Raw genomic sequence first — 15,382 nt, 5'->3', positions numbered from 1 at the left:
AAAAACAATACATATTAGCAAAATAAAAATATAACATCATGTCTTTGAATTTAAAGAAATTTTCTTTTGTTGATTGATTTAAAGAAAATAGCTTTTATAGATATTCAATTTTGTAATAACTTAAATTTGTTGCTTGAAGTGCTTGAGGATATATCCATGTTTACAGTTTACTGTAAAGGAGGGTGTGATACTTGTAGCTACACCACTAGATGAGTATTCTTTTATTTAATAAACAAATAACTAATAAATGAACAGTTTTAATAACTTAAATAAAAATACTACCTATAAAAACACATAAAACATATCTTGAAAAATTCTACTTGTCATTGAAGAAAGTTGATAAAATACATTAATACTAAATTTATCAAGAATTGTGTATTTTGAGATGCCTTAGTTTATGTAATTTAAGTAAATAGATTCAAAATCAGGTATGTTGATACCTTTTAATACACTTACTTAAAATTATAACTGTTATACTATATGATATTTCATGAATTACATTAAATTGTTTACAAATTTTTAAGTAGGTACTTACAGTATAATAAGATAAAGTCCCGGAAATATCATCCAAAACACACCAGCGATACTGCCATCCTTTTACTACATTAGTCCATTTACTTAACGTTCCTTCCATTGTAAATTGAATTTAAATTAATTTATAAAAAACTTAAATAAATTTTTATCTTAGTAATTAAATTTAATAATAAAAAAAACCATGCCAATTGTTAATAATTACTAAGACACATTTAAAAAAAATTCTTCATTTTTAATGACTTCTTTAGGAATTTTTAAGTAAAACAAAAAAGATATCCATAAAATTCAACATTTTATCACCTGTCAGCAATGACAATAATGACACATTACAAATGTACCATAATACATTTGCAGAAATATGCGGTACAAGGCTTAGCCCGATAATAAAAAAGATAACCTTATCACAACATAAGCTACAGTTACCAACGTAGCAGGCAGAAACTACAAAATGTTATCCGTGAAAACTTGTTGATACTTAATAAATTCGAATAGCTACTATAAAATACAGTTAATTAAATGCACAAATTTATTCTATGTATTTATTGTTTTTCTTATTGAACTAATTATTACTTAAATAAATGAGGGAAGATAATAACCTAAAGTTTCAAAATTACTTTTCCTAAAACTACAAAAAATTGTTAGACAAGTCAACATTTTTTCAGTTATTCAGTTATAAAATTAAGTCAGCCTTTAGAAAATGCACTTTAAATAATAATGTACTCTAATTCCCATTCCAAAGTTAAAAAAAGAAATGTATTTCTATTTATAATTCCTTAAAAAATGAAAATATAATCCTTGAACAGTGGTTTTACAGCACAGTGGGGACTCGGCAAAGTTGAGACAAGTACAAATGATAAAAAACCCTTTGATATGGAGTATTTTAATTTTCACAATAATTTATATATGTGTATTTTACAGTTTATATATTTCAAAATTTCTGTACTCAAAATTTTTGAGTGAAGATTGTAAAATAATATACTCAGGTAAGACTTATACAAAGAATGGTGTAGAGATAATAATGGATGAGCAGGTGAAAAGTAAAGTAGACGACTAGTAGTAATAAAGTAGTAAAAACAGGAGAAAAATCGATAATCCGGTGGTGGAATTAATAAAGGAAAAAGGTAAAGAGTTTTTAATAACGATAAATGAGTTGATGATGTGGAAAGTTGAGAAGACATAAATGATGTGTGAAATAAATTTGCTAGTTGTGTAATGAATACTGCAAAGGAGATTGTTGATGAGATTACGAGTAGAATGACATAAAACAAAGACTCCTGGTTGTGGGATGAAGACGTTCTAAAAACCTTAGAGAGTAAGAAAAAGCAGTTCAATGTTTGCAGAAGAGTAAAAGGATAGACGATTGGATGGAGTATAAATGCTTGTGCAAAGAAACCAAGTTTGTGGTAAGTAAGGCGAAGTTTAAGAGGTATGATGAGTTCTATGATAAGCTAGAAACAAAGAAAGGCGAGAAAGAAATCTATAGACTTGCAAAAGTAAAAGAGAAAAAAAGGTCTAAAGGATATCATTAGATAAGGTGTATAAAAAATGTTGATAATAAGGTACTCTCGAGTGACGATGTGAAAAAAAGGTAGAAAGAGCATTTTTAAAAATTAAGAAATGAGGAGTATTTAACAAAGACATTTGAGGATATCTCATGGAACGAAAGACTAATAGATTTAATTAGTGAAAAAAAGCTATAGAAGACTGTGGAAACAATAAAAAAGAATAAAGCAATAGGGTCAGATGAAGTGCTAGTAGAAGTATAGAAAATACTAGTTGGTGTTGGCATAAGGTGGTTGAAGGATCTTTTTAATAAAATCCTATTAGAAGGAAAAATGTCAAAAGAATGGAGGAATACTATTGTCGTGTCGATATTTAAAGGTAAAGGTAATATAGAGGAGTGTGGAAATTATAGTCGCATAAAGCTTATAAGTCATAGTATAAAAAGAAGAAGAAAAAGCTGTGTATGGTATTTATAGATTTAAAGAAAGCGTATGATAGAGTTCTGAGAGATGTTTTAAAATGGGTATTATTGAAAAAAAGAGTTCTAAAATGTACATTAATGTAAAAGAGGATATATATGATGGCACTTATACTAGGGTAGAAACTGAGAACAGATATAGAAGATTTTAGGGTAAAAGTAGGAGTGCGTCAAGGTTCTACTTTAACTTATTTTCTATAGTGATGGATAAAATCACTAAATAAACACAAGGAAAAGTACCGTGGTGCATGTTATTCGCTGACGATAAAGTTTTAATGGGAGAAAATAGGAAAAAAATTAATCAAAAGCTAGAGGTTGGTAGAAGGTAAAAGATTAAGTATGAGAAGGAGTAAGACAGAGTATATAGAATGCAAATTTGACAAAGGAGAACTAGAGGTAAGATCTATATTACTGTAGTGAGACCAGCTATGATGTATGGTTCAATATGAGTATTGGGCGGTTGGCATAAGAATAGAGCAGAGTTGAGCTTTTATAGTTAATAATTACACTTTTTACTGTATTATAATTTTGAGATGTTTTTCTACATTTTTGATTAGTTTCAACTAGATTAAATTCGGTTTCTTTTGACTTTTTAATATTAAAATCAGTTAGTGAGAGCTGAGAATTTTCATGGATAAACAAAAAAGCATACTAGTTTCACAAAACTAATATCTTCTCAGCTTCGTATCAAAGCTAAAAATAATGCATTCACATTTATATTCATCAATAAGTTGAAATGCAATCAGAAAAAAATCTTTTATTAAAAAGTGGTCTTACAAAATAAGTTTTTTTATAAAAATATGAAATCATCTATTTTTTGAAAGGAGTAAGTTTAGATAAAACCAATAATATAAAGGGATGTCTTCAAGAGGGGGCAGTCACCCTTAACAAAAAATGTATACCCTTCTCTTGTCACTCTGCGTATTTTGGCTTTGAAAAGTGGTGAATACAATTGAATTCACTATTCCTTAGAAATGAAGTTAGGGCATACATTAATATGACTTTTTAAAATTAGAATGAATTCCTTCCAAACACCGAAGTAAGTACAAATATTGGGAGAAATTTTAAAGAGTTCAACAAAAAATTTATTTTTTCTAGCAACTTATAAAAAAACTAGTAACAACTTGTAAACCGAAAATTAACTCTTTAACATAGTGACTGTAGATGAATTGCAAGTCTGTTTATTTTTATCTCCAGAAATTATAAATCATACTATTCTTCTAGCCTTTTTGAGGAACAGTACGATTTATAATTTCCAATATACTGGTTCACAAGTTGTTACTCGACAGTTTTTTTATAAGTTACAAGAGAGATCTTTTTCTAATTTGTAAGTTGGTTAAACATATATGTTTCCATTTAAAAAATTTAATTTGATAAAAATGTTAAAAGGAAAGAGTGGATAGAATCATTTTTTCCTTGAAAATTATAAAACTATTAACTTTTAAAATTAAAAATTAGTACTGTTTTATATTTTTACAAATATTTTGTGTGAGTCATAATTAAACCATAACTGTAAATTTTAAATAAATACTTACGTTGTAGGTTCATCAAAAAACGTAACACTAGGATTATGTAACAATTATAAAGCAATTGTTAACTCCCTTTTTTCACCTCGTGATAAGTTAATTAAAGGTATTATATGTATCTTAAAAGTTGTCCAGCTGGTATTAAACACTTTATTCCTTTCACCTTCTCCGTTTTTAACTACTTTCTGTTTTCCCCGCTTACATCCGAGATGGAACAATCCGCCTAAGTTATGTTCAGGATTCCTCATACTTTTTTGACAAAAATTGTTACGCCAGTTGTCGACCTGACGCAACTTCATTAGTCGCCTCTTATGACTGGCAGAGGGGCCGTGGAAGTAGTCTTATCCCCTGTCCACAGGGATAGTTTAAATTTTATTAAGTAACAATTTTAAGAATTTTGTACACATATTTATTTATCGATGTATCGTAAATAAAATCATATACTATGGCTTAATTTTAAAAAATTAATCTAAAAATTATCAAAATAGAATTTTTTAATACTTACTGCTCATAAATTTTTAATATTGAAAATGTTACTGAAGAAATTATGTTTTTCGTATATAGTAAACTAATTACATTAAGTGAAGTCTAACTACTCGTGGTTTTCAGTATCAAAAAATTGATACGGATTACATATCATAAACAAAGGAATTTTTTTAGAATTTTTTAGTTAAGAACACACTAACAACACTAAGAGTTCGTATGGTATTTATAGATTTGGACAAAGTTTATGATAGAGTACCGAGAGAGGTTTTAAAGTGGGCATTAATGAGAAAAGGAGTCCCGAAAAGGTACATTTATATAATAGAAGATATGTATGATGGCTCTTGTACTAGGGTAAAAAGTGTGGGAGTAACAGAAGGGTTTCAGGTAAGAGTAGGAGTGCATCAGGGTTCTGCTTTAAGCCCTTAATTTTTTTCTATAGTGATGCATGATATTACTAGAGAAATATAAGGAGAGGTGCTGTGTTGTTAAAGAAAAGGGTTTAAGAATAAGTAGAAGTAAGACAGAGTATATAGAGTACGAATTTGACAAAGGAGAACAGATAGAATAAGGAACGAGCATATAAGAGGGAGTATAGGAGGTAGCGTCAATCGTGGATAAGATGAGAGAAAATAGACTTAGATGGTTTGGTCATGTTATGAGGAGAGAAGAATCGGAAGCTGTAAAATCAGTTATAGAAATGAATGTTGAAGGAAAAAGAGGTGGAAGAAGACCAAAAAAGAGATGGAAAGATGCTATTGAATNAATCAGTTATAGAAATGAATTTTGAAGGAAAAAGAGGTGGAAGAAGACCAAAAAAGAGATGGAAAGATGCTATTGAATGTGATTTGAAGACAGCTGATGTGAGCGTAAATGATGTGGGAGATCGTGTTAAGTAGAAGTTTAGGATAAGGGTGGCCGACCCCAAGTAGTTGGGATTAAGGCGAGGAAAAAGAAGAAGAATTATAATATATGAATAAATAATAATTATAGTGATTAAATTTAGTATGAAATTGATATTCAATAATTTTATATTGTAATTTTAACGAAGATATTATAAAAATAATAAAGTAGTTGTATATTTATATACTTCTAACGCGTATAAAAATTTAAAGGGCTTGATGCAATACTTTTCAATAAAAAATGTTTGCTATTTATAACAAAGTTATGAGTTTTATACACTGGACTACAAGGAAAAAGTATGTCGATTGAAAGAAATATATCTAAAGTATTTATCATAAAAGAATAGAATTGATTCATGCATTTTTTAAAAGTTATAGCAACATAATGTTAAAAAATGTAAAATATAATATCAAGAATTTTTTCATAAAAATAGCATATTTTTGCATACGGTAGTCATTTTCACCATGAAGACAAGTCCAGAGGTCAAATTTTTTTTTTTCAAATTAAAGTATATTACATTANTAAGTCCAGAGGTCAATTTTTTTTCAATTTATTCAATTTATTTTGTATATATAAAAGTGTCAGTCTGTCCGGAACATTGTCAAGAGTTAATATTTTGAAACCCTTCCTGTGGGTAGGTAAAGGGTCAAATATTCGTAAAAATATATCAAATGATAGGTAAATACCTAAGGTATCTATATAAAAAAAAACAATGTATTGATTCGATCATTTTTAAAAAAGTTATGACAATTTTAAATAAAAAAATTTTAAAAATGTCGAAAATTAGCGATTATTAAATTTGTAATTTTTTGGGGGATTTCCCTGTTTACGGGGAGGTAGGGAGTTTTTTTCAATTTTTGAGGGTAATGTCTTTGACTAGATACGAATTCTCATTTTTTGACGTATTGTTTATCAAAATCGGTCCAGCGATAGCTGATATTGAGCGTTCACAGACATACAAAAAAAAAAAAAACACATCATAGTAAAATTAATACTTTCTCAATTTCGCATCAAAGCTAAAAAATGTTATAAATAATTTAGAACATTATAATTATTATATTATATTATAAAAATTCTTATTCATAAAATATCAAATTTATATAAGTGTTTGATGGTATACGATTTATACAGTGGCGCAATTAGAGTTCAAATCTTGGGGGTGCTATAATTATGAATCGCTTACAAAATCGTAGGGGGCTCAATATTTAAATTATAATACTATTATTATATTCGCAATATCATTTTTGAAAAAATTAATATAACACATTAAATTTATTTACTTTAGGTAAGANATTTTTGAAAAAATTAATATAACACATTAAATTTATTTACTTTAGTATTTGATAATATTACATTTTTTTAAATTTAATACCAAGAGAGTCATTTTACTTTATTTAAGTCACACTTATTGATTTCCTATGTGTAATATTATAAAAATCCTGTTATGACTATAGAACTTTGAAGTCTTAATTTTTCAGTGTATAAAAATATTTTAATTCTCTTAAGTTAATTTTTAACGTAAAATTAAGATATAATTTAAGAGTAAAATTATGTAATTTATTGCTTATTCTGTTAGTTTAATTTTGTAATAATTACTATTAAGGAAAAAATTGATCTATTTAATTTCATAAAATTAGATTTTTATTTTACGACTATATTATGTAAATTTTCTGGTTCCGGCAAGACAATCTTTGACAATTCCAAAATTTCTATTAGAACTAATATTTTTTTTAAACTTAGTTATTTACAAAAATATTGTTTAAAAAAGTTTAGTTCAATGTTTTATTAATCAAGATACCTATTTGTAGATTTACCCTCTAAGAAGAAAGTAATAATAAGAGAAACATAGGCACAATTTCATTTAAATTTTGGAGGGACTTATTTCATCTAATTTCTTCTTCTTTAAAACTTCTAAAACTTTGGAGGAACTAAGCTCTTCCAATTTTCGCTTATAAGGTGGAAGATTCAATTTTTCAGTTATTAGGGTAATTGTGATTTTCTGAGAAAACCGTTGTTATATTATAAAACTAAATCAATATTTTTATTTGGTACCGAATGAAATACATAGATCTATAATAATAAAAAAATATCGAAATGAAGTATCAATATTTTATTCATAGCGATAGTATCATATTGTGATACTATCAATTTTCACAATGGTTGTGAAAAAAGTTAATTGTTATAAATTGAATTGAATGCTACAAAAAATATTTTGCATTAACGTTTAATAATTATTTATAAAATATTAATTAGAAAATTATGATACAATCTTAACATAATGATTTTTACGATTGTTTTAAAATCAATTTATATAACATAATTTAAACTTTATTTGTAATAAAAGTAAGTATATTGTAATTTCTTATGTTTTATATATGATTAAATTATTTAAGAAATAATTCTTTACACATTTAATGTATATAATTATTAATATAATTATCTATGAAAATTGTTCAATATCAGTGTTTGATAACTAAATTCTAAAAACACATGACTTTGTGCAATAGTAATTCAAATATGACGTATAAAACTGACCAAGCAATCATAAAAAACAAATGTATTTTTTTCATCTAGAAATAATTAGTCCAAAAGGTTGTGACATCAGCACGTGTGCATAAACATAATAATTAATAAAATCAATTAATTATCTTAATTTAATATAACCTTTTTTACCTCATTTATTAATATTTCCAGTCCTGTACCCAAGTGGCAAGGGGGAAACATAATCCCATTAGATAATTTTTAATCGTTTTAGTTAACGATTTTTCTAATTTTATGATAACTACTAAGGAACAAAATTTACTAATAAAGTATGTTTTCCGTAAACACGGATTTTTTACTGAAAAAATATTTGTAATAAAATATTTTAACTTATATTATTTTAATGATATAACTTAAACTATACTATTTATTTTAGATATATAAATTTACTATACTATATTGTATTATTAGACATATAAAGGTCAAATTTAAACTTTTCCTTTTCCAGAGCTTAAATAAGCTACATTATAAAGAATCAAGATTCGCCATTTGAAATTGGCAAGCAATTTTTCATATTGTTTAAACTAATAAATTTAAAACATGAACAAAACACTAATTTTCTTTAGGATCTTATAGAAAATTTAAAGTTTATATTTTAAAGTCTTTAATCAATGGCTTTTATTTATTTTTTTTACGGTTTTTGCTAAATAGATAAATTATAAACATAATTTGAAAAGAATTGATTTAATAGTAATAAAATAATTTTAATATATTTTTTGAAAATTATTTATTTTTTCAGAAACTTATTTTTCCAGAAAATCTTAATTTAAAAGATTTTATGAAAAAAAATGTTTTTCTTGTAATTTTACGTACATTTTGTTCTTAGCTACAGATAAAAAATTTTAAAAATAGATTACTCTTATTAAAAAAAAATTATTTTGTCAACAAAAATTATTTATTCATCCTGCTTCCTCATATTTTTTGCTTTTTAACGTCCGTAAGTATTTTCTTAACTAATGTTGTTCAAGATTAATACAATCTTTTTTATTAAAAAAAAAACGTTAAGTATTATTAATTAATTATCTTTTTGTGCAGTAAATTATTTGATGAAGATTTTAAACTTATTAATGCATAAATATGCGCAAAAAAGATAACTAAAAGTAATTTTCTTAGAATATGGAACGTAGCACTTGTTATATTATTTCTTAATATATATTAAATAATAGTTGAAAAATAGATATTTGATTGTTTTTCTTAATACATATCCGAAACCGTCTTTATATTTACGAGGACAAGTGCGAAAATAACTTACAATTACAGTTTACAAGCACATGACTCTAATTTAACAAAAAAAGTGCAAGGCCTTGTTGGCCTCCTTAAATGATGGCCTTCTACATATCGTTTACCTGGATTTACTCTAAAAGTGATGAATATTTAACCTGGCATAAAATTAGGGACTTTATTTACCAATTTCATGAATTTAAGTGAACTGATAAAATTTTGGAATTAAATTTGGTTCCTTCCTAATTAAAATAAAATCAATGAAAAAACAGTCGTACAGAGATTAAAACTTGTGTAGTAAATCGGAATATTATTTGACTTATTTATTGTTTCTAAATCCCTGGAAACTCCAGATGCTGATATATTTTTACTACGCATACCTAATATACGTAGTTGATCCTGGATGTTTATAAAATTATTTCAAATACAAACTATTTTCCCTTCCCCAGGAAAAATGTTACTACTTAAATGTTACTTAAAAATGTTACATACGCTACTACTTAATTAAATTTTATGTGTAATTTAATAAAAATTCTGTAAGATCAACTTACTAAATCTTCTATAACTGAACATTTATTGACATATAATCACTCCATTAACCCTTAAACAGTCGCGTGGGGGTCTAGCATACCCCCACATAAATAATAACGGATTTATTAATTTGCATAAAAGGTGTACATAGATATAAATTTAGAAGATGGTTTTTATAGTAATATTGAATAGATTTTCATAAATAAATACCTTCAAAAAAAAAAAATGTATGACTTAAAATATTCATCAAAGTTGAAATGGGTCAAATTGACTCCCACGCGACTTATAATGTTATAATTTTTTTTTGAACTTGTATTTTTTTCAAAATATCGTTTTATCGTAAATGCAATGTTATAATCGATATAATATTGAGGAATTGCGATTATGTGGATCTGCCACCGACTGTGCAATTAAGTTTTAAAAATAAATAATCTATTGAGAATTTCCACTACTCGATGACACGGAACAAATAAGAACAAAACATGTAATAAATACGTCCCGTCACAATGTGGACACATTGATTATCGGTACCTCATTTACAATTACTACTATTCACAATTACCCCTCCTGACCCTACTCGTATTATAATAATTAAATTGTATTGTAATATTAATAATAAAAAAATTTAATTCAGAAAAATGATTATGTAAATGTAAATACATATAAAACTAGTAAATATAAGCCGTGTTTGAGCTCAAAGAAATACAAGAAAAATTAATAAAAATACATTTTGTAATAGTAAAAGCTTTTATTTACCGTCTAAGAAATAAGATTTTGCAGTTAAAATAATTTTTTTACAAACCAAAATTTTTTAATGAAATGTTGAAAATTAAGTTTTTTTTTTTTCGTAATATAATTATTAGTAATGCACATCATTTTGTAATTTATTTATTTTTATTTTTTAATTTTTATTTTTTAATTGTTATCCATATTTATATATCATATGGTAACAAATAATGTCTTTGAATTAAAAAAAATGAACTTTTTTATACATATTTTATACTTTTTTAGAAATGGGGTCTAATAGGCCCCCACGCGACTATGAACGTTAAAAATAGGTACGCGCCTGCTTAAGGGTTAAAATAACAAACTAATTAAAAATGTAAATAATTAAAAGAACTTAATTAATTGGGATTTTGTCCGACTAAAAAATTCATTATTAAACTTAAGTAAACTGGAAAAATATGATAATATTACTAAGTGATAACGTTACCTAGGGGTATAAAAGGATTTTTTGTCAGTGGGTCTCAATTTGTGTTAAGTATTGTTCCCGAAATACGTATCCTCGATTTTTAGTAATTTTTTTTTTTGTTGCTTTTTGAGTTAAATAATATTAATATATATTAATTTTAAATAATTTGCTACTAGATATCAATTTTTATTTTAACTATATCAACTAAATAGTAGTAGATTTTTAGAAATAAAAAATGAAAACTTATTATTAACTCTTTAAATTATTTCAGCGATAAAAATTAATATTTTCAAGGGAGAATCGCACTTTCTTTTAATTGTGAAAACTCTTGTCAATTTAATAAATAAAATATATTTATCTGAAATCCTTGAATATCTTTTAATTTTGTCGATATCAGGATTGAATCAGCGTATTAATTCTGCATGATTCTCAAATGTATTGATTAAATAATATTTTTAATATTGACCTTGTATAAAAATTTTAATTGTCCATTTTTGAATGGCGTCTTAAAGTCAAATGGAATAGTTAGCTTTTTAGGCCTAAACCCTAAGATAGAGTTCAGAGTTCCAATCTTTTTTTTATAATCGATGACCACTATTAAAGGGTATCTTTCTGTTCAAACTTTTATTAATATTGATAATAGAGTTAATATTAAAAGGAATCCGAGAAAAATGTCATTCTATAATGAAAATCATTGAAAATAACAAAAAGTTTACCAAATTAAATGCTATTTAAATATACAGAAAGACCCAGAAAGGTTTAAATTAACTTTTAATCTATTATTGTTAAGTTGAGAACAAACAAAATATCAATGGAAAGCGATTCTAACAGGTAATTTTGTACTAAAATCATTTTGTCCAATGTATAACCACAAAGTTTTCCATGATATTGTATCAATTCTTAAACTGGTCATGAAATTTTAAAATAACACAATAATAAAAGCAGATAATTGTAATTTCTTCCCTCATTGCCAGTTTTTAAACGACATTGATTTATATTAATATTTTAATAAATGTGAATATTCATAAAAGAAAAATATAAAATTTTCTATAAAATTGTTTCTATAGAGTTATGGGGTAAGTAGTAACATAACTAAGATTAAGGAAGCCCCAATGACAAAACCCTTGAATTTTTTCTAATCTAAAAATGCGGTTCTTTTTTAATAAGTTTTTTTTGTTAAAAATTCAACCACACTACTAGTTAAAACTAAAGAGTTTTAATCATATAGTTTCTTATTTACTTTTCTCTCATAAAGAAAAACACTCTTTTCTATTTAAAAACGTTTAAAAAACCAAACTATTTTATCGTAATGCTTTAATAATTTTTTCTTTGATCGTTTAGCAATATATAAAATAATAACTTATCATGTTATTTAATATTAATTATACTTTAATTACTATATGATAAATTATAGTTTATTTTTTAAATAATAGTCAATATATATACATTTAGAAATGTTGAACTTGTAAATATTGTTTATTTATTGCTGATGTTGCAAATTTAGTATTGCAGAGATTCCAATAATCTATTAATATTGAACTATTTTTTAAATAGATAAATAAAAAGTAAAGTTACTAAAACTTGACGAATTTGGCTTGCTTAGCCCTTTTTGTTGATAATTAAAGGTCGAAATATATTATCTCTGAATTTTCATTACGTCGTTTTATAATTTAATTACATGCGTTTACAAAATGCATTCATTAGTCATTAGTTTTTAATATATAAATATCCCATTATTTCTTAAAAAATATTAGTTTACTCCTGTTGTTCAAACTACTTCAACATGAAAGCAGCTTTGTTGATTGCTTCATTATTTGTGGCATTTGTAGCCCTTGAAGCTACAACACCTAGAAAATTCTTCGGAGATAACAGTAAGTTGATTTAATTAATATTGCATTAAATTTTGCAAACAATCAGTCTCTTAATATCGCACTTGGAATAAAATTTTTAAACTAATTTAATTTATATATTTTTTTATTAATATATATTATTTTTTATAAACCTCAAGTATTGAAATAACTTTAAAAGTTTAAAATTGAAAAATGTTGACAAAAATATATTCTATCATATGTATATTTTGAATTTTTTATTATTAACAATAGATTTAACCAAGTATGGACTGTTGAAGATATTTTAGATAATACAAACATTTATAATATTTCTGTTTCATTTATTGAATTCAATACATAGTTTTTAAAATTGAGTACTTCCCAACAATGTATACATTTATTAAAAATTAATGTACTAATCCTATACTTTAATGATCATTTGTTCATTGAAAATATGGTTATAATTATTTTAGGCCGAAGAAACATCTATGGATATGATGACAGCTCAGAGTTAATGCAAGTGTCTGGAAATGGATTTCTCGACATCAATGATCCCGAAGCTAACTACTACTACAACAAATTCAACAACAAGAATAGCTACCAAAATGGTTGGGCTTTTGAATTTGATGAATTAAACTCAAGCGATGAATCCAGCGAGCAATTCAAGCATATAAATAATGTAGAAACTTTCCAACCTGGAACAGTCAGCAGAGGTATTGTTGAGAAAATAGCCGCCATTGACAGAATATTTACTAAGGAACAACAACTCACTAATAACCTTGGAATTAACGAATTTAAAACCCCATTAAATGTTAGAAATGTTCATATAAAAAATCCACAACGCGAAGTCATCACCTTCAAAAACGCTCAAATCAATAACTTTGAAAACGGTCACTTAAAACACTTGGTCATTGATTCAGTAAGAGACACTCTTTACGTTCAATATAACTTTGACCAACTTAAAACTGAAGGATCATTCAAAATCGGTTCCTCCAACTTTCAACAAGGAGATTTCGTCGTTGAATTAAACAAAGTCCGCAGCAACGTCACCGAGAAAATGAGCAATGGTAAAACTCTTTACAGACCAGCAAAATTCGAATACGCTAATGTTGTAGCCACCAACGAACAAGGACATGAAGTTGAATCTTTGTATGAACAATTCGACCGCAAGTACTTTAATGTATTAGAAAGAACCATCGCTGATGAAGTACACAACTCTGTCCACAAGGGATTATTGTTAAAGCTTAAGAACGAAATCAACACCCCAATCAATAACATCCAAACCGGACAATACTCCAAGTTGTTCGATTTAAAATGGCAAGAAAATATGAACGCTTTGGAAATGTACAACATTGGATCAAAACATTGGCATCACGGAGACAGACAAATGGACTTAATTTCTTACACTCGTTTGGATTCAACAACCTACAAATTGCGTTTCAATACTGTACTTAATAACATCCAATGGACTGGTGACTTGAAAACCATGTTTACTGGAGAACAACAAGCTTTGTTCAAATCTTCCTCTTTTAAGGTCGACCAAATTCGCATCGATGTCTCTATTAGGAAAAACATTTACAATCAACAATGCGGCAAAGTCAATGTTGATGTTGACATTAATGGTTTCAACTACTTACCAAATGTACAATTATCAAGCCCCGTCTTAATGATGGTTTCACGTCAATTACCCAGATTCATGGAACACGCTTTGGAAGCTTCCATGGAAAAATCCCTTGAACAAGAAATCTGCTTCAACCAAAAATGGTAATTTTATAAACAATGAATATGAAAATTTTTTGAAATAAAAAAAATTGTAATAAATATATATTGTTTACTTATTACCTTTTACAGTTTATAAGTTATTAGTATCTAAACAGATTTCTGTCGACTTTTAAGGGTCTGAAATATATATTATCAATTGTTACAAACAATAAGAAAAATGGGAACTCGTTCCCTTACTTAGTGAACACTCCTATATGTATATATTAGGGTGTCCTCAAATTTGAAGTTAAAAATTTTGTTCGCAGGACCCCCTAAATTTTTTTATTACTATAAGTAAAACATTTTGGTGAAGTTTAGTCGTGATTGGTCAATCCCTTCCCGTACCGCAAAAGGGTTGAAAATTTAATAAATATGAACGAAGTTCTTAGAGCCTGTTTAGTACACTCAGGATACGTTTTTCTGTATTTTTGAACTACCTTAAATAAAAATGTAAAGTAAGTTAAGCTAAATATTTTTATTACAAATATATTGCTGTTTAAATTACTCGTAATAAGAATTGTTATTGATTTTTATTTTTGGTGTGTTTGTTGTTGTAATCTTCCATGAGTTTAACACTTCTCTCAGCATTATTTTAAGTATATTTTATAAGAAACTTTTTGTTGTAAATTCGACAATACGTAAGATACGAACAAAATAATAGAAAAAAACCGATTTTGTAAAATAATTAAATTATTCTATTTTTTTAAATTTTGCAGACCATATAATGGTTTAATCAGGGAATATGTTATGACATCATTTAAAGAACAAGTTTAAATCTACAAATTAATACTTGAACATTTTTTTGTACGATTTTTTGTTATTGAAATATAAGTAAAAAACTATAAAACTACCCCATTTATCAAATTTTCAACCCTTTTGT

General features: G+C 26.2%; 2 protein-coding genes across 3 annotated transcripts in view; one reads left to right on the top strand and one right to left on the bottom strand.

Moving 5' to 3' along the window:
- LOC126906220 (oxysterol-binding protein-related protein 9) overlaps positions 1 to 867 on the bottom strand; it is a 35,469-nt gene extending 34,602 nt beyond the window's left edge. Inside the window, exon 1 of one of the 2 annotated variants that reach the window (XM_050686605.1) lies at positions 536 to 867. In XM_050686605.1, the coding sequence (XP_050542562.1) occupies positions 536 to 634 (99 nt within the window). In that variant the 5' untranslated portion in view covers positions 635 to 867. The remainder of the gene's footprint in view (positions 1 to 535) is intronic. The other variant, XM_050686601.1, reaches the window with a different exon arrangement.
- Positions 868 to 12,615: 11,748 nt separating this feature from the next.
- Positions 12,616 to 14,564, top strand: LOC126904182 (uncharacterized). Its single transcript, XM_050682947.1, has 2 exons — positions 12,616 to 12,783; positions 13,215 to 14,564. Exons 1-2 carry the CDS (start codon positions 12,696 to 12,698, stop codon positions 14,507 to 14,509), a joined length of 1,383 nt encoding a protein of 460 aa, XP_050538904.1. The 5' UTR covers positions 12,616 to 12,695; the 3' UTR covers positions 14,510 to 14,564.
- The last annotated feature ends 818 nt before the right edge of the window (positions 14,565 to 15,382 follow it).

This window comes from Daktulosphaira vitifoliae, unplaced genomic scaffold (genome assembly GCF_025091365.1).
Source record: "Daktulosphaira vitifoliae isolate Bord-2020 unplaced genomic scaffold, ASM2509136v1 Scaffold_4, whole genome shotgun sequence".
Classification (NCBI taxonomy): Eukaryota; Metazoa; Arthropoda; class Insecta; order Hemiptera; family Phylloxeridae; genus Daktulosphaira; species Daktulosphaira vitifoliae.
This window is presented reverse-complemented; position numbering and strand designations above follow the sequence as displayed.

What these genes read in the sequence shown, in the direction of transcription:
- LOC126904182 (XM_050682947.1), top strand. Translation starts at nt 12,696, where the DNA reads ATGAAAGCAGCTTTGTTGATTGCTTCATTATTTGTGGCATTTGTAGCC. An exon ending in AAAATTCTTCGGAGATAACA is followed by an intron (nt 12,784 to 13,214) that starts GTAAGTTGATTT and finishes TAATTATTTTAG; the next exon opens with GCCGAAGAAACATCTATGGA.